The sequence below is a fragment of the Coptis chinensis genome, chromosome 8 (genome assembly GCF_015680905.1).
Source record: "Coptis chinensis isolate HL-2020 chromosome 8, ASM1568090v1, whole genome shotgun sequence".
In the NCBI taxonomy this organism is placed as follows: domain Eukaryota; kingdom Viridiplantae; phylum Streptophyta; class Magnoliopsida; order Ranunculales; family Ranunculaceae; genus Coptis; species Coptis chinensis.
The window spans coordinates 66,872,784-66,891,633 of NC_141463.1; the positions used below are offsets into that span (position 1 = coordinate 66,872,784).

At 35.8% G+C, this 18,850-nt stretch overlaps 2 protein-coding genes across 8 annotated transcripts in view; one reads left to right on the forward strand and one right to left on the reverse strand.

The window, feature by feature from the left end:
* Positions 1-385: 385 nt before the first annotated feature.
* Positions 386-2,286, forward strand: LOC147482535 (vacuolar protein-sorting-associated protein 37 homolog 1-like). The gene is given in 8 exon segments (XM_086577062.1): positions 386-543; positions 620-823; positions 1,070-1,157; positions 1,290-1,329; positions 1,426-1,472; positions 1,567-1,687; positions 1,805-1,828; positions 1,831-2,286. Coding segments are annotated over 8 exon segments (675 nt in total). The 5' UTR covers positions 386-526; the 3' UTR covers positions 1,965-2,286.
* Positions 2,287-3,182: 896 nt separating this feature from the next.
* LOC147482536 (coiled-coil protein) overlaps positions 3,183-18,850 on the reverse strand; it is a 30,523-nt gene continuing 14,855 nt past the window's right edge. For 3 of the 7 annotated variants that reach the window (XM_086580715.1, XM_086580718.1, XM_086580720.1), the window contains 13 exons: positions 16,432-17,013; positions 14,886-15,433; positions 14,285-14,348; positions 14,107-14,209; positions 13,818-13,981; positions 11,924-12,049; positions 11,634-11,704; positions 7,685-7,750; positions 5,858-5,930; positions 4,225-4,344; positions 4,040-4,117; positions 3,608-3,658; positions 3,183-3,519 (listed from right to left, as the gene is read on the reverse strand). In XM_086580715.1, the coding sequence (XP_086436841.1) occupies positions 3,406-3,519; positions 3,608-3,658; positions 4,040-4,117; positions 4,225-4,344; positions 5,858-5,930; positions 7,685-7,750; positions 11,634-11,704; positions 11,924-12,049; positions 13,818-13,981; positions 14,107-14,209; positions 14,285-14,348; positions 14,886-15,433; positions 16,432-17,013 (2,160 nt within the window). In that variant the 3' untranslated portion in view covers positions 3,183-3,405. Of the gene's footprint in view, positions 3,520-3,607; positions 3,659-4,039; positions 4,118-4,224; positions 4,345-5,857; positions 5,931-7,684; positions 7,756-11,633; positions 11,705-11,923; positions 12,050-13,817; positions 13,982-14,106; positions 14,210-14,284; positions 14,349-14,885; positions 15,434-16,431; positions 17,014-18,850 lie in introns of all 7 variants that reach the window. The other 4 variants (XM_086580716.1, XM_086580717.1, XM_086580719.1 and 1 more) reach the window with 2 other exon arrangements.

Here is an 18,850-nt window from a genome sequence, read left to right on the forward strand (position 1 = left end):
TGTCTATTGACATTCTTTTTTTTTTTTTTGTCGATCAATGAACATCAATTCAAATGTAAATCTCATTTCACTACTGATCAACTCGATACACAAACACACACGTGCCATTCCGCTCGGATAACAGAAACCTATTTAGAATAGAAATTAGTTCTAGTGAAAAAATAAATTAATAAATAAAAATTCTGACATAGTCCATATCAGTCGGCTAAATAATTTCCAATCATATCTTTGCTAAAAGTCAGGAGACATATATGACTGTGGTTCTAATCTGAACTCTCATTATAGCTTATTCGCTAAGAAAACGAGTGATAGATGGATTGTTGACAAACGAGGAGAAATGGTTAGGCAATTTCTTGGTATAACCTGTCGATAAGTAGTAGATATTTCAGACAAAATATCGGTATTTAAGGTGACCAAAATATCAGGAATTTTAGACCAATTTATCAGTCGAGAATATAAAAAAAAACAAACCCATCCTTGATATCAAGCAATTAGAAAGGGGTTGTCTCTTGATCCGGGTTCAGCCATGTTCAAATCCTTCTGGTATTCTTTACTGTTTTTTGATGATTGGTTAAATTTATTTTCAAATTTGAAAGATTGTTGTTATTATTATTTGCAGGGGTTCTCAAGAGCAACAAGAAATTCCTGGGCCATCTTCTTCTTCTTGGTATTCTCCATCAGATTCCTCACGCCCATCTACACCGGGTAGTACTACTACTAATGCCCCAAGACCATCTGATTTCTCACAATCACAATCGTCGTATGGGCAAGTTGTTTCTCCTTCTGAAGCCGTAGCCATCATTCATCTCTTAAAGGACAGAAGGTATCGAATGTTAATTGGACTTTTCTTAACCACATATATACAGATCTCTTTTTAGTCTGAGAAATTACACAAGACCAAGCCCCTAGTTCTAGACTAGTAATTTTATTTATCTATTGCCCACATGTTTTAGTTTTATATCTTTTCTTAAAACAAAGATTATAGTGTTCGACTTTGTTATAGAAAGTTTTATCTTGTATATATTATAGGTAATTTCTCAACTGATATGTAGTATCGAATGCCTTGTAGTGTGGACGAGTTGCGAAAACTCTTGTCTGATAAAGATTCGTACAATCAGTTCTTGCTTTCACTTGATCAAGTAAAAATCCAGAACAATGTGAGTTGCACATTACATTTATTATTTCACTGTGGTTCCACCATACTGAACTCTTTCTTTTCTGGATCACTTCTTAATTTTCTTTTTCACATTTACATAATTTTTTATCTCTGTTTTCTTTTAAATTATTAGTTACGGGATGAACTCCGGAAGGGAACTTTGCAGCTTGCAAGTGAGTATTTTGACGTGTTAACAAAATGAAACAATTTACCCGATAGATTGCAGTGATGTTGTTTTTGACACGTGTTTTACTATATTTTTGAAATAGGGGAAAACCAGGAAAAGGAGCCACGCATCTTGGAACTTAGAAATCAGGTGAGCACTCTCAAGTCCTTTCTCCATTGTGCTTACCAAGAAGATCAGAAGTTGGGGTCATTATGATAACTTTGGTTCCTTTTTCAATTCACAGTGCAGGATTATCAGAACAACAGAACTTGCTGCTGCTCAAGAAAAACTCAATGAATTGCAGAGGCAGAAAGAAGAAAATTTGAAGTTCTATTCTCCCTCAACTCGTCTGCAAAAGTTACAAGGTCATTAGAGTTCCTTGGTTTATTCCTCGTTGGTTAATTACTTCATATAGCTCCTTTGTACAGTTGCTTTTAGATTCTTCCTTGAGATTTCTAATTTGTGATGATTTCTCTTTGCAGATTCCATGAATAAAATCGAAGAGGAATCGAGACTCTTCACAAGCAGCTTCTTGAGAAGGAGATTGACCTGAATGTGTTTCTACAAAAGCACAAGAAGCTTCGAGCGGTGTATCACAGGCAGGCACTCGTTCATCTTGCTGCGAAATCATCTTCTGGTTGAGGCTATCGACTGTATGATATATGAAAAATACCCTTCTCAAACAGTAGCATTCTTGTCTCATCCATATCGCACCACCCAGCTTCTTGACATTTGAGCTGATAAAATTAGAACAATCTACAGTTCTTTTTGTATTTTTTCTTTGTTTATATTTTTTTTTTGTCTTTCCATTTTTCACTCTGATTTGTTAGTTGTCATAAACCTGTTCAGCTTAAAGTTCCTTGTAAAATATGAACATTCTTTATCAAGGGTGGTCTGGCTGTCTGGCTGCGTAGGCCAATGTTTTTATAGGTAAAACTCTTCTAATCTATTTCATTGCTTTCAACGTGATAGTATTTGTGTGCATAATTTCATGGCTTTTAATATGTAAATTGCATCTCTTCTAAAGAACTTGTACCTCCCATACTCCATAATAATTGGCTCGGTCTGAAATTACGGATCTTTTTGAAATTTCTTTTAACATGCCCCCAAAACAAAAGAAAGTACCTTGGTGTGAGCTCATCTTAAGACCAGGCGAAAGGGATCAGTCTTTCAGGGTAATGACTAGTAGTGTCAAATGGGTCAGGTCCAAGCTTTTTACGAGCGTAGAAGCACCAATTTTTTATAACTTTGGGGTGCACAATCTGAGGATGACTTTTGCCATCTAATAACCCTTCGGAGCTTTCCAGAATGGGTGTTTCTGTAGGCTTCATCTAGTTAATTAGTTTAGTTTTGAATAGTATTGGCTTAATGGTTTACACTGCACTGTCATCGTCAATTCAGCAGCATAAACCTACAATCTCACGTTACTAAGCTGGGAACCTCCCATAGACCCCATCGATTGGTATTGAAGGTCTAAATGCCTAATTATAAGGTATTACAAAATCTGGGCCCAAAGTGCACGTTGGTGAGACTTGAGAGTACTGTGTAAGGTAACAACTTCGGCCGTCTAATAGTAGAGCTCCATAGCTGCAGCCCATAGGCCTACTCGAAATTCAAAGAGCACCAGTTGGGTTTTCACTAGAATATTTCCAACCAGGATGATAAGTATTGTAACCTGAACCACTAACATAACAGCTTTCATTCTTTGAGTTCTCTACCAGTAACTTTCGGTATAGATGGTATTGTAACGTACAGATTGTACTTATTCTAGTTGGGAAGCATACGTTGCTGCGACTTGCGTGATATTTGCCTCTTATAGCATCCAAAGACTTGTGACAAGGTATAATGTACACGTAAAAATTAAAAAAGGAAGAATAATATATATATATATATACCTCGCACCACTGAAAAACGTACAAAATTTTTACTGAAACACATGGAGCCCACTCTATTTAAATTGGGTGGGTGTAATCAAACTTACATTACCCATATATATTATAAGGAAACAAAAACTGAGAAAGAAAAAGCAAAAGGAAAGTAAAACAAAAATGACATTATATACGCCAGGACCATACATGAGTGACTAAATTACAGAGGCTTCGATCTTTTCCAGCACCTCTAACCTTATTTTTCTCTTCCAGCTCTTTGTCATGGCAACAAGGTTGACCAACCCTATTACTTGAGTCTTACTGTATTCCTGCAAGTTAACAAGTATAGGATATATAACAACTATATCCAATAATTGGGAAGGTTCAGTAGATTTATCATGTGATGGAGATAGTTACCGGGTGACTGCGGGCCCAATGGACATACTCAGTTTCTGGAAGGTAGTAAGCCTGTTTCAGAGAAGAAGGCTGTAAGTTTGAGCTATTGTCTCGAAATCAAATGGTACCCATTCCAAGTGGGTCATAATTAATATTTTAACTGCACCAAACTTCTTTTATCAATGACTATTGCCTTGTTCCCACTGCATCACACTTCTCTATAGACTTATTGCCTTACTACATATGACGGGATGAGGTACAGAAGTGACTTCATATTTTAACTGCTTCACACTTCTCTGTTTGCCTATTGCCTTATTTCATATATGTATGATTATAGGAGGGATACAGATAACCACAAATTATTTACGGCTAAACTGAAAATGTGGATTGCTTATTCTAAAGAAACAGAATTCAACAAGGTGTAATGAGAAACGTCAAATATTCTAAGTTCACCTTAACAAAAGTTTCAACAGTTTGCAACTTTGGCTTCACATTTATAGAGACAAAATGTTGTAGGCCATTGATCAGAACCTGCATGAAAGTCAAGGTAGAAGCTCAGTTTCACAACTGAGTGAAGAAACCAGGGTGGGTAATAAAGAGAAACAAACGTGAGAAGTGCTATAATCTTAGAAGAAAACCTGAAGGTCCAACGACATTAGAGCTCGTCCTTCATCAGTACACCTCCTGACGTGCGATAGGCCTTCAATAAGTGTTTCAGCCACAATTTCAAGTCCATATTCTAAAAGGAGGTCTTGAATCTGGTATAGTTTTTAAAAGTTAAGCTATAAATTACAAGTTCACATGTCAAACCAGGTAACTTCAAATAAATCATGCAAAAGAAACTAGAAAAGAGAAAAGTAAAGTTCAAGATCAATGTTACGGAGAAAAAGAAAATATAAAGATCAAGAAAGAACTCATTTATAAGTAAAATCATTCTTTCAAATTAGTTTCACCATACATGCCACACTAAATAAATTATCTAATAGAGACCTTCCTTGGGCTAAAGACTTCTTTTCTCTATCCCTTCCTTTGTATTGGAGCTCTGGCAGGAAGAAAGTCAGAAACCAAAATCTAACCTCTTTTTACACACCCAATCTGCCAATGTGATTCAGCCACGTGTCCACTAATCTAGGAGGTTTTGGGGCCAACAATAAGGGATCTGTTTTACACATTATAATGCAACTTTAAAACAGGTTGTGACACGTGGCTATGGACCTTGGGAAAATCCCAGGGTATTGGGTAATTTTAGGTGTTTCTTTTCCACATGGCAGCATCCTTTTACATCGTATTAACTTTAACTTTGGATGTGTCGCATCCAGTTAACCTGGCACGCATGTTGCATCCACATTGTCGGATTTGTACTTTGAAGTGAAAATCTATTATAAAGAGAATATTTTCATTTTACAAGTAGAAGTTTCCATGTTCCGAGTGTTATTGTGCATGTGCATCCACTGATGGATGCATAACCACTATTTTTTTGTTTTTACTTTCTATATTTATAAATTTTGTTTCCTAAACCCTAAAATACTCTTTTAACCAGTGAAGGTGGGAATCAAACCAAAGACCTTCTACCTATCCTCCCAAGGCTTGACTAGTAGGCCAGAGTTTCATCCGCAATGGATGAAATTCATTTTTAAGTTAAGAAAACACATTTTTGGAGCGAAAGTTTTTGTTTTGTATGTGTTTATTTAGGGGTTTTCAAATAGCATTTGAGTGAAGGAATGATTTTAGGCATAAATCCTTCCTAAACACTAGAAATTAGTGCTTTAAGGAGGGAATATAAATTACGGTCGCACTGTGGTCCTAGAATCGAAATTGGGGATGACCAATTTTCTCTTCATATTGAACCCATCAGTTCAGTGTTAGCATAAGAGACTATCAATCAAAACAAGCCAAGTCATATTGAAATGAATACGTGTGTCAGAGTCTAACACGGATGCAGAGTGTCCAACACGGCAACTTACATGAAGTAGAACATAGAGACACAGCTAATTAACTGTTACTATTCTTTAGTTACACCACTAATTCTTGGGCACAAGAACTTCCAAATTGCCTCCATACAAATAATTAACTATGAAAGTGGCATACCATGGAGCTATAACTATATTAATATATTATTTTTTTAGTCTTTAGGTTATACAAGAAACCCTAGTTTGAAACCGTATGTGCAATGTGTGTGTGTCTATCTGTCCAACAAGGATTTTTTTAAAAATATGAAGTGTCCATGTTAATAAAGTTACTTTTTGAAAAATGTGTAGTAGAAAACATTACCTCCTTATGAATTCCGCCATGTGCTAGCCTTGTTTTGTAATGCTTAAATTCTCCCAGTAACAAATCAACGTACCTATCGTTGCGTCAGATAATGTTACGTCATTATAATAAAAACTTCAGAAGTAACATGTCCAAACACGATGACAAATGTAGTGAAGACACAAATGGTTAACAAGGTTGCATGCACTATAAATAGCAATGGTTAAAACTTAAAAGTACCAACAAAGTCACAAAAACCATTACGTATCTTCATTGGACATCAATAGCAATTTAATAATAAGATAAGATTCTAAAAAGTCTTGTCTAGTTCAACGTGGACCAACCTAGTAAAGTATCTTGTGCATCAGTCTCTATCAAGAATAGAACTTTGATAGCATTTTCACAAAATCACTAGCGCCAATATCAAAACCCAGCCAAAATTATAGATGAGAAGAGAGAAGCAACTTTGATAGAATTTTCACAAAATCACCCTCAATACCTCATTATTCTTTACGCTAAGTAGTGTAACCTAGCATAGAACAATAAATATGAATATATACAATAAACATAAAATATGGACACCAATAATGACGGTCTGATACCAGGAACATGCAAGTGTACTACATAACCCAGCATAAAACTTGTGTAATAGAAGTTGGAATTTATCCAGGTGACGACTGTAAAATTGTTAATACAATGGAATTGCTTTCAATGTTGTTCTAATATGCTTTGGTTAGTGTAGTTTCCATGGTAATGTTAGGTTCCGAGTAAAATATCAGCTGAATAACCTCCAAAACCCAAACAGCGGCATCTTTACATTTGATAGTAGTCTATTTTTTTTCGAGTTCGCTACTGACACACATCAGGATTCATCGCAATGCTTTATTTTACATTTTACTTAATTTTTTTTATCAATAAAAGGTATTTATATTAATGTAATCAGAAGCCAATTGGACAAATGCCAAGTGGTCATCTTGACGCATTATCAAAGCCAACTTAGCCTTTTTAACTGTAAATGAATTTAATCTCGTGCTTTGATTAGCAAATCACCCTAAGCGCCAAACATTAACACAAGAAGGTCAATGCACCAACACAAAGACGGTATGTTCAATACAAGAAATTATCAAATGTTTCTAAAATGTCAAAAGTGGACCCGATAGTTCAAAAAAAATTTGCTGAAAGGACCTATCCAATCAATATACCCCAAAAGACTTATCTTTTTAACTAATTGCAAAAGACAAGCAGCTTATATGGACCCGATAGTTCAAAAAAAATTTGCTGAAAGGACCTATCCAATCAATATACCCCAAAAGACTTATCTTTTTAACTAATTGCAAAAGACAAGCAGCTTATATAAGCTGCTTGTCTTTTGCAATTAGTTAAAAAGACAAGTCTTTTGGGGTATATTTTATATATATATATGAACATTATCTAGATGATCTAATTCAGTTTAGGCGTTTCGGACACTATGACTGGATATTTTATGTAAAATCTGGGAACAAATCCAATGGTAAGATTCATAGAAAGCTAAATAAAATAGGCATCAAGAAAAAGAAAGATGAAATATAGATAGACTACAGGAGAATAGCTGACCGCAGCCAACATAATGCTAGATTCATGTATCAATATTTTCCATAAACAGTCACTGCAGATCACTATTAATGTTTCAAGCAACATTGATTAAGTAAACATTAACATTTCCTTACAATAAAAGAAAAAATTCATCAAAAATAGAAGTATTATGGACTAACAAATAATCAAGATCAATGTAAGTTTTCTTGTCAAAAGAAAGAAAGAGAAAGAAATAAGTGCATTAGAACCACCATAAGTAAATCCAAGGACACTAACCCATTGTGCTCTAGTCCAAGATCCTTCAGCTCCCATTTGGCATTAGCAATCCGATCCACATACCTGCTACTCTACTAATTAGGGATATAACATAAATTGTGCTCACCATATTCTCAAATAGTCAACGCAAAAGTTCTTTCTTTATTTTGGGTCACAAAGTAACAAGAGTTTGTTCTTATAACAAGTTACAATGTAAATTGAAAGTCAAGTTCAAGATTACATTTCACACCCAAACTGGTCTGTGCAGATAAAATTACAAAATGCAAAGGAAAAATGTCAAAAGCCTTCAGCTATAATTTTTCTTTATCTTTTTTGATAAGTAAAGAGATAAACTTTATTAAATCAAAGAAAGTAGACTGAGATAAACCTACAAGTACGAAGTAAGACTAAGAAAAAAAAACCAAAAGGAACCCTTAGTCAAGAATCTCTGTACAATGTACATATCCTCTCATCCAGCTACAAGTTGTTTAAACTGAATAATTCTAAGGTCCATGTAGACTTTACTCCAATAACATAGAAGCCCTTTGATGGCTGATATGACCTCATGAATCCCCATAGTTGTACCCTCAAAGATGCCCCTATTGCGCTCCAACCAAATACCCCACATGATTGCATTCTCACTTTCAGCTATAATTCGTTTCAATAGTTCCTAGATAATATTTAACAGGTGCTACTGAAAGCTAATCAGAAATACTTGCAATAATAAATCCTTCAAATGAGTCGAGATATTATGTGTTTCCATCAACTTACCTACTTGACTACTTCCCCATGGATGTGAGTCACTTTTAAGTGTAAAACTTCTGCTGAGTAAATAAAATGTTAGATATGACATATTTTTAGTTTCATTGGTAGAACTTGTCCTAATTTAACCTGAAAACAATTAAAAACACCTCACCCCCTCCCACTGCAGCTGGGACTGACCTTGGGGCCCAAAGTGCAAAGGCTTGACCACCAAGCAAGTGGACAACTTTCAAGTACAGATTTGCAAACCAAATAATTATATGCTCAGATTGGGTTTCCTTCATTTCTTTTCTACATAATAACTTTGATAAAAGACCCCGGACATTCTAAATTGAAGCGCTCCTTAGGTACCGTCACACATACACATTTGATTGTTCAGCCAATCAGACTGAAGAAAGCTTACTAATCATGTTTGTTGAACTATCAGACACATTACCAGGCCTTAAAAACGTGTGAGGATTCCAATTGTTCTATATATATATATATATGGGGAGAGATCAATGTATCATGGTTTTCATACCATGCTCCACAACTTCACCTACAAAATGAACTAGAACCTAGTTTTTTGTGGATATGTCCAACAAACCATGAAGATCACCTCCACAAAATTTCAACTCATTTGATGGTGTTTAACAATGCCAAAAGATGATTGCAAAATCGGAGTTTGTGAAAAAAAACTCAAAGTTGTCAACAATTTTTAACTAGGTTGGAGGTTTCCAAATGATCTGAATTTTTGTGGAGTAGCTATACATGGTTAGTAGATCATATCCACAAAGTTTTAGCTGTTAACTCATCTTGTAAAGGGGCGTAGTGTAAACCATGGTATAAAAAACCACGGTATACTGATCCCTCCCCTATATATATAGACAAAGAGGTATATATTAACGTAGAAAGAGAATCTAAAATGAGATATCCCATTACAAGGCAAGAAAAAGAAACAGAGAAAGAAAGAAAACAACAAACAGAATACAATAAAGCTGAACTAATTACAACATGTGAAGCAAAGACTCCCAACAGACACAAATATCCCAAAAGTGTATCCCTTTATTGTGTTTCCCAAACCTTCCTTCGACCAAAGAAATATCAAGCCTTTGATCAAGATGATGGCCTCCTCTACTGAAGACAATGTCTTCAAAGTGTATCATATTCCTCTCTGCCTAGCACAAGGGAGGAATGCCCACAGTTTGCAACTCTCCAAGGAATCCCTAACCCATAAAAAAGCAATCCCAACCAACTCTGACTCACTGACAAAATAAGTCCAAACATCCCAACAGAAACTACAGTAGATGAGTGTGAGAAACCGTAAGGATAGAAATTAATAAAGATTTTCTTCCACTTTATGAGGTTATCTATGGTAAGAATTTTATCCTGTGCCACACACCAGAAGAGGAAGACACCTTGACAAGGAACTTTAGAGCTCCAAATAAGAAAAATAGGAAAATTAGGTATAGAAAAGTAGAAAGACTTAGCAGAGAATTTCCCATCCTCATCACAAATCCAGAAATGACAATCTTTATCACGTCTTCCATTAGGGATCGTCTCCAACATACACAAGAGGGCAAGTCAATTATTAGTCAGCATCACAAATGGGTCGATTTTAAAGACTGAAATGGCTTAAAGTCTCGGGTCCACCTAGAAGAAAGGTCTCTCACCCAACCAAATATCCTCCGAAAATCTCATCCTACCACCATCACCCAACACATAACTAATCTGTACGTAAAGGTGCTCATAAGCTTTATGATTACCTTTCCAAACACCCACACGTGATTAGACCAGTAGCAAGACCACTAACCCAACCAAAATTATTATCTCCAAACCTAGACTTGACTACCCTTGTCCAAAGACTATTATGCTCATCCACAAATCTCCAGATCCATTTCCCCAATAGAACCAGATTAAACTCGGGCATCATACGAAAACTCCTATATCCAATTGTTGTATCTTACAAGTTATACAAGGTTAGTAGGACGAATAAGACAAATTTACATTCAAAACACGGAGGCCTCATCTCTTCCATATTCAACCGTTTATCAAAATGTATATTTTCCTTTGGTTAATCAAATATAAGAACAATTCTCCTCATTATAGGACTGCTCAAGATAGTACTGGATTTTGTTCGATTTATACTGTTTCTAGATCCATAGACTTAATACTAGGAGTAAGAGTTTCATCATTCCATGGCATATGCTAGAGTTCTCCATCACCGTATTTAATCTACCAATAAACATTGTAGTTACGTAACTTAGCAGGCACCAACGCTTTTTCTGACTCATGATTATAAGAAACATGAGTAGTCTTCAACTCTTCAAGTATCTGTTTTTTTTTTGGTATGAAATGCTCCCTAACATCATTTCTCAAAGGGGCCTTACTTGGAATTGCGAGTATGCATACATGATTACATGCATTTCCATGGCCCTGTCTTAGGCCATCCAAAACCTACACAGACAAACCATACTTAATGACTAACACCAGCAATAACCAAACGCCCTATTATTATTGGTAAAGATGAACTCAATCAAATGAAGAGAAAAATCACTAAATGCCCTCGCTGTCCTGTTTACTCATTTCAGTGATTGGACAGAGATTCGAATATGTCCGTCAGATAAACCTGACTTGTCCACTTTATAGATATAAACCTTGCATGATCGCAAAGAAATAGAAACACCAGTTTAGTAAAAATGTGACACCAGTTGATGCAAGAGAGTTTTTCCTCAAAAATTCTTAAAGAATGAAGCAGTTGTTGTGAGTAGGGGTGTCAAAATGGCCCTTGTGAGAATGAACTTGACCCGCCCCTCAAAAAAGGGCCTATCGAAACATAATCATTAGGCCCTCAACATTTATTACATAATTTTAATAAAAAATTTTATAATATATTTTAACATTAATATGTTAAAAAATAAAAAAAGATTTATGGCATTAGTTTGCAACCTTATAATTTATTATAATATTTTATGAAATGAAAATTGATCATTGACTAATAAACAAATGAAGTGCATTCGATTTTATCATTTTTAACTAATGTTTCTAAAAATCCGCCCTTGGCGAGATTTACTGTCATTATTTGAATTTGACACCACTAGTTGTGAGAACCTTATACATATACATTAAACCTGTATATAAGTTAATTAGAATGGCATATGCTATATATATATTAAGAAAAAAAGATTTGCAAACAAATGAAACTTGGCTACTGTCATTATGAACTCACCCACTTATGTGAAGATGCGATCTTGCAGTCGTTCGATGAATGTGCTCTGTGAGATCTGGTACGGAATCCACCTGGGAAAAGTAGAAACAAATGAGAACTTAATAAAAGAAAAATTCCCTTAAAAAATGTGGATGGAGAGAGCATGGACAATGTTGAATCTATTGAAAAAGGATAATTTTGCATCATTAACACATAATAAAAAAATGCTGATAGGTTGGATTAAAGAAAACATCCTTAGAGAAATAATCACAGTGGTGGGTTGAAATTAACAGTTAAATCAAAAAACAAACCAGACTGGCATAGAAATCTTCAACCATAGCTGCATTGTTTTGCTGAAGCATCGACTGCATATGAGATTTCGATCTATGCAATATTTGCACAACAATTTGAATTGTCTCAGCTCCGGAACATCTTTCCTGTCACACACAGTGAATCACTATCAGATGAAACAATTAATAATAACAAAAATAAAATAAAAACTCTACGTAAATTAAACCATAGAAGTTTTCCTATTAACAATGAAGCATTGCTAATCTTCACATCTTCATTGGCTCATACAACAGAAATATTTAACTGGTCATGTCATTAACACGTGTTAAGACTACATTTTTAGAGACTGTCCATTCTTCCACTCTTCTCACAGGAAAAACAAATAATAGAGATATTACTTTTCTTTCTTTAGGTGGTGATCAGAACAAGATATACAACAGGACTACAGAAAAAGGAAACATATAAAAAAAACAGATATATCAAATAATTATCAATAATAATATTTCTTAGGTGGTGCTATGCTATTCTTCAGATATATAAAGTCAAAGTTTTAATAAAAGTGAAATTCTAGGGCATCTTTCATTCTTTCTACAAAAGCCACTCCACCTCTCCATCTCTTTCTTCCTCAACTACTCAATCACCACACCATAGCACCACAACGACTCCCTTGGATTAGTAGATCTCTTTTCTCCATTAATTTCCTTTGTCACCTCTTTGCTCCATCTCTTATTTTCCCTTTCCAAAAATCCATCTCTTCTGATCGATTTTTAGTCTTTTCTCGCTATTATTTATTTCACTCGAATTAGTAGAAATTTTGGTATCAAAATCTCAATTGATTTGTGTCTTAGTGAAGGGATGAACATAACCCAACTCTCTGTCCTATAATCTGTTTGGTGTTTTCATCGAATCGGATATCCAATTCGAATAAATTACGTCAGCCGGATTTGAATTAATTATGTCAGCCAGATTCGAATGTCATCACAACTTTTGGGATTCGGATATGGTGACAGGCATATCCAAACCGAAAGCTATTCGTTTGCACCCTTAGTTTATTTCCAGCTTGCCCCATTGAAGGGGAGTGTTGACATTATTCAACCCTATATCTACATGTGTTCTACCTATGTTCTATCCGCGAACCTCCTCTCATATTTGCAGAAATTTCCCTCCCTACAAGTCGAGCCTATGGAGAAACTAGCAATTTTTCAACATAGATGTGGTGGGTCATCACATAAATGACACCAGAAACCAGAACAACTCATTCCTAAAGTGGTGGAACAGTGATGTCCAAGATTATAGCCCAAGGGGAGAGCGGGTATATTGGATATGCAATCCCATGGCTGGTGAAGGTATTGCCAAAGCTTAATCCCACATCACTTAGGAAGTTGTCTTAAACCCTACATATAAGTAATTATATAAACCATACAAATGTCACTTAGGAAGGTATTGCCAAAGCTTAGTCCCACATCACTTAGGAGACAACATAGACACATGGATGAAATGGGTCGTTACGATTTTTTCTTCATTTGATAAGCCTTGGCCCTTGGACACCCCTTATGGAATTCAGGAAGCATTGGGAGTAAGTTGATTAATAACCCTCACTTGACAAAGGAAAGATGATTAGTAACCATATGATTAGTGGCCTTACCGACTTTTCTTCTCTTCTGTTCTTTTATGATAAGTCCTACTTCATCAGTGGTTTACTTATATTGTAACTAAAAATAACTCAGATCAATCAGAAGATATTCTAAACAAAAGCTCTATGAAAAGAAACTAATTTCAAAAAACTAGGTTATAAAAGAACCTGAGAAAACAATAACATTGAAGTCCCTTTTTCTGAGTGAAGGAGTAGGCATGGGGAACAAAGGAGGGTTATGTATTGTTGAAGGGACAGAATTTGTAAATATAGATCGATACCTTGAGTCCAAAGGAAATACTTGGAGCATGCCCAAAATTCGCACTGAAGGGACTAGTAGGAGTCACATCAGATGTAGGGGATGAAGGAGAAAATGCAACATTGTGAGGCTTTATCCATTGGTCACAATCTTGTGTTATTCTAGATATAGTCACCTTTAGCCTATCTGAGCAAAGAATAGTGTAACAAAAGTTTAAAATGCAACGATATAATAGGATAATTCATATCCTTAGACAAGAACATATACTGGTCAAAACTTAGACATTCAATTTACTTGGAAGATGCACTTACATGTTGAAGGATCAGTGAAGACTTTCCCACTAAGATTTATGTCCCGCTGACCAAATGTCTCGAATATAAAGTGGAAGAAAACTCCAAATAGTTGGCAGATACCCTATAGAAGAATTTTATGAGATACTAATCAAGATTGAGAAAGAAAATTCAAACCTCAAGATGCATCAAAACATACCTTGAAAAACTCTGCATTAATTATTTCTAATTTTTGCATGAGCCTCGCATACTTGTCCATCAACCTGAAGCAATACATTTATACAACCTTCAATGCTAAAATATGATGGGACTCAATATTCCAAGAATCTTGAAGCCTATGCAGTTTCTTAAACATCCAACTCAAAAAACCAATTGATCATGAGTGGAGAGGCCTAGGAACTTTTATGCTATATTGCAAGGCTTTAGACATCCCATGTGGGACTATACTAAACTTCTCAAGTCTCAACACGCCCTCTCACGTGTGGTGCTACTTGAGCGTAACACGTGGACAACATATTTGGACGACGTCGAGAAAAACGGACTATTCTAGCCAAATACAATAGCCTGCTCTGAGGCCAACTTAAATTTTATGAGCATCAAACTCAATCACAATTGGTGATGAGTGGAGAGACCCATGATCTTTTATACTATACTATAAGGCTTTAAACATCCCATGTGGGACTACACTGAATTTCTCAAAACAGTTAAAAGGCACGGTGGCTGGTGTCAATGTGATGGGTCTAGTAGACCACTTGACTGACAAAGTGGGTATTACTCACTTAGAAGTGGGTATTAATCACCTTAGAAGACAAAGTGAGGACCCTGTTTGTGCGGTAATATCTTCTTCATTCCAATTTGAAGAGCGGCGTCTGGAATGATTAGGTTTAGAAATCCGACTTGGAAGCTGACTGTCCTCATCAATAAAATCAGCAAGAAGATCTTCATTTTCATCTTCTGACACAGCATTGCTACCATTTATATGATTCACGTCACTATTTCGTGGAGAAAAGTTATCATGGCGTAAAATATCAAGGGTTTTGTCTTCAATAGCTCCAGGCATAATTGCTTCCGTATAAGAAAAATTCGGATGCTCTTTGGATCCATTAGTCAGCTTTATCAAAAATGGGTTTTCCACTTTAACCCATCGACTAAAGCCATTCTTCTGGTTTCCACTTTCAACAGGGTCAGGTGATTTCCTGGAATGAAGTGCTCGGACTCTGCCAGAATTACCATCAGTTGGGACAATGATAGGTGCCCCATCACCAACAAGACCTGCGAAGCTAACTACTTGCATTGTGTCCGACGACATTTTCAACCAAGTTTCCCTCTCCAAAACCATCTTTAATGCCTGAAAAATACGTTAATAATAGTCATGTTCCTTATACTTGAATTCAATTATATAGACATGTTTCTAAAATGTACACTGAGTTGACACATACAAAGACCTTAGCTTTGTCCTGATAAGAAATAATTTAAACAAATAATCGTCAGAGTACAAAACACGTGTAAGAGATACCCTCACATCTTAATGGAAGCAAGACATCCTAACTAGGGTTGACCCACATTTGGAAAAACAGACAAGAGAAAAAGAAGACTAACCAAGGCCCTCATCATATGTCAAAAAAAATGGAAACACATTGATATCCATAACTCTAATAACTTTTCCAGCTAAATTGGTGACAAACAATAACAAAGAAAAGTGGCTCTCAAAGACTCACTTGAAAGATCCACAGCACATTCTGGGACAACTAATAGTTTGTAGCAAGGCAGTAGAGTTTACATGGGGAACCAGATTTGAAGTTTTTAATTCTTATGTTTGATTTTTCAGTTTGGTCTCTAGGTGGCAATTTGTTGGATCGTTAGTCACCAACCTCAACTTTTTACTGGCCACAGCTTCCAGCATCCGTAAACCCACATTCTAAATCCATCATTACCTCAACAGACACCTGGGATTGCAAATGTGGTTCTTCAGTGAGTTCAGAACAAGAGCAGAGTTTTGTCAGATGATTGCAATTAAATGGATCTTAGTACATTGGTTTCTCATTTTCTATTTCTGTCATTCTGTGCAGGTGTATAATTGGTCACTAAAAAAATGCTACTTTTCAACTGAGAGCATTCGCTGGACTATTTAAGAAAATTTTAAAATAATATAATACCCGTTTACATAGTGAACCTTGGGAACAACGACATGCATAGTAAAATTATGATGAAAAATTGCAGTTCAAATGGTAAAACGGGTCTAATTAAGAAGACTACTACCGAAGGAAACATAAATCTATTGCATAATTCATTGAAAGGATGCAGGCAATATACGTTGATACAGCAAAGCTAGATGAGTTGACATACGTATATGTTTTCTCGGTGAAAAGCTGCAAAATAATTTTCACAAACAGTCTTCAATCTTTGCCTGAAGTCAACTGCTTCAACCCCGCAGAAAGTTTCTCCAGCCAAGATAAATACGTTCAAATCCTCATAGTTCTTCAAAAATTGGTGTACGCTCGTGGAACAGACTGCAGAGGAAGAAAGAAACATGGATATGCGGCTAGTTGTAAGTTGCCACAGGTTCTTTCGCCCTCTCTTTAGCGTTTGAGAAACAAATTCTATAGCATCTTTTCTCAGCTGATCCCAGGATGATCCACGGCCTGATGTTAAACTTGAATCATCCCTCACCTCAGAGAGTGATGTATGAGCATACAATGATGAAGATTCATAACTTTCTGGATTATTTTTCACATATGAGTTGCTTGTTGCAGATTCAGTTTCTGGGGACAAAGTCCAGATTCTATCAACAGACTCAGAAGCAAAACCATTTTCCACTTGGGAATTATTAGAAACCGTGGATATGGAGTCAGTCTCAGCAACCTCTTCTGAACACCCAGGCATGTTTTTTCGGATCTGCTTTGAATTTGAAGTCTGACATTCTGAATCCTGACAAAGAATGTGAAAAATGATGTAAAACAATTGAGAGTAATACTGAGGTATTACAAGTCTAGAATGATTAACACAGAAACAATGAATAATGAAATTATCCAAGAAAACTAATTTTCTGTAAAGCAATCCAGTTATCTAGGAACCAATAACAATCCATCCTAAGTTTACGTGCAAGATGGGGAGCTTTTCAGATCCTCTTTTGCATCATATCAACGGCAACAAGACACCTCAACACACTAACCCCATACGTCACTACCCCTGTTGAGATGTATGATATTTGATACTGTATCTTTTGTTTTTTAATAAGCACAGAAGTGATGGTCATTAAATGGCATTAGTACACAAATATAATAAGCGAGTAAGCAGAAGTCCACATAATATCGACAGATAACAGGTACTTATGAATAAAATAAAGTAAGAGATAGATACGAAATGCGCAGCCGAACAACATTATTATTCAGTAAAGCACAGCATAATTTTTTTTTATTAGTACAAAATTTTTTTTTCGATACTCAAAATGTATCGTGGATATATCCCCAAACATTGTTTCATATGCAAAATAAAATCCCCAAATATCGTAGATATTGTGGATAGTTTTGATATACCACGCTACATAATTTTAATGGTAAATATTAAATAAAATTGTTACCTAAACAAAATATCGCCAAATATCACAAAATATCCCCAAATATCGATAATTTTGTACATATTGTCGAAATATCGCTGATATTTGCAGTCATATATATCTCTAAATATATCGCGATATTTATATATCTTTTGCTGAAATCTAGATATATATCGCGATATTTTGTACTATGGTCCAAGGTACTGAATTTCTTTGACGTTAAGAGATTGACAACTTATACACTTTATTACGAAAGATAAAGTGACTGAAAGAAAAATCTTGTGTATCCACATACTTTGGCCTAAAAGAGTAACAGACCCTTGGACATGATGACCTCCTCCATAGACACCACATGCCCTCAAACTCCCTCTAATTCATTGAACAAGGACAAACCAAATAGACTTCCTAAAATCAGATGAAGGTGCATTAAACCCGCCACAAAAAAGGCCAATGGCTAAGGGTGAGAGTAACCAAGTCACCATCCGAGAGATACAGAAGGACAACAATTAATGATTGTTTTATTAATATCCTATTATAAAGATTATCGTCATCGATGGTCAATATCTCCTAAAAGAGGCAAACACAGTAAGGAAGAAATTTTTGAAAGGGATCTTGGGGCACTAAATTCACTGCCTCGGGAAATTAGGAACGACCCTATGGCTAAGACGGCATGGGATTTGAGAACGAAGAGCATAATACCATGACCTGGGGGGGAAATTCCATTTCTTGTCGATAGACCACACTTGTCTCTCTCTGGTCTCACTAAGGAACAGCATTCAGGTTTACATGAGGGTAATAACTATCACTATATTCCTGTCGGAGAGGGTACCTTGAATGCCTAAATCCCCAAGGATAGTACCTTCATCTTCCCCGCATGAAAAGTTGAAAACACAACCAGGCTTTTTTTTTTTAAGTCGAGTAGAGGGAATAAAATCTTAGGAAGACCATGAAGAAAGGTTTATCCTCAATCGTTCAATCCAAAGCCAAAAGTGGGCTTGCCATTTCAAATCAGATTAATTTATAACAGATTCCAAACCCCGCACCCATAAGGCGAGGTCACTGGGCCACCCAAACTGACTCTTCCAAAATCTAAAGATAATTACCTCCTCCACAGACACACACTCTCCTCCGCAAACCTCCAGAACCATCTTCAGGCAATGATGAATTTAATCTTTTAAGGCCTAAATTCACTTCTTGCTTGGAAAGTCT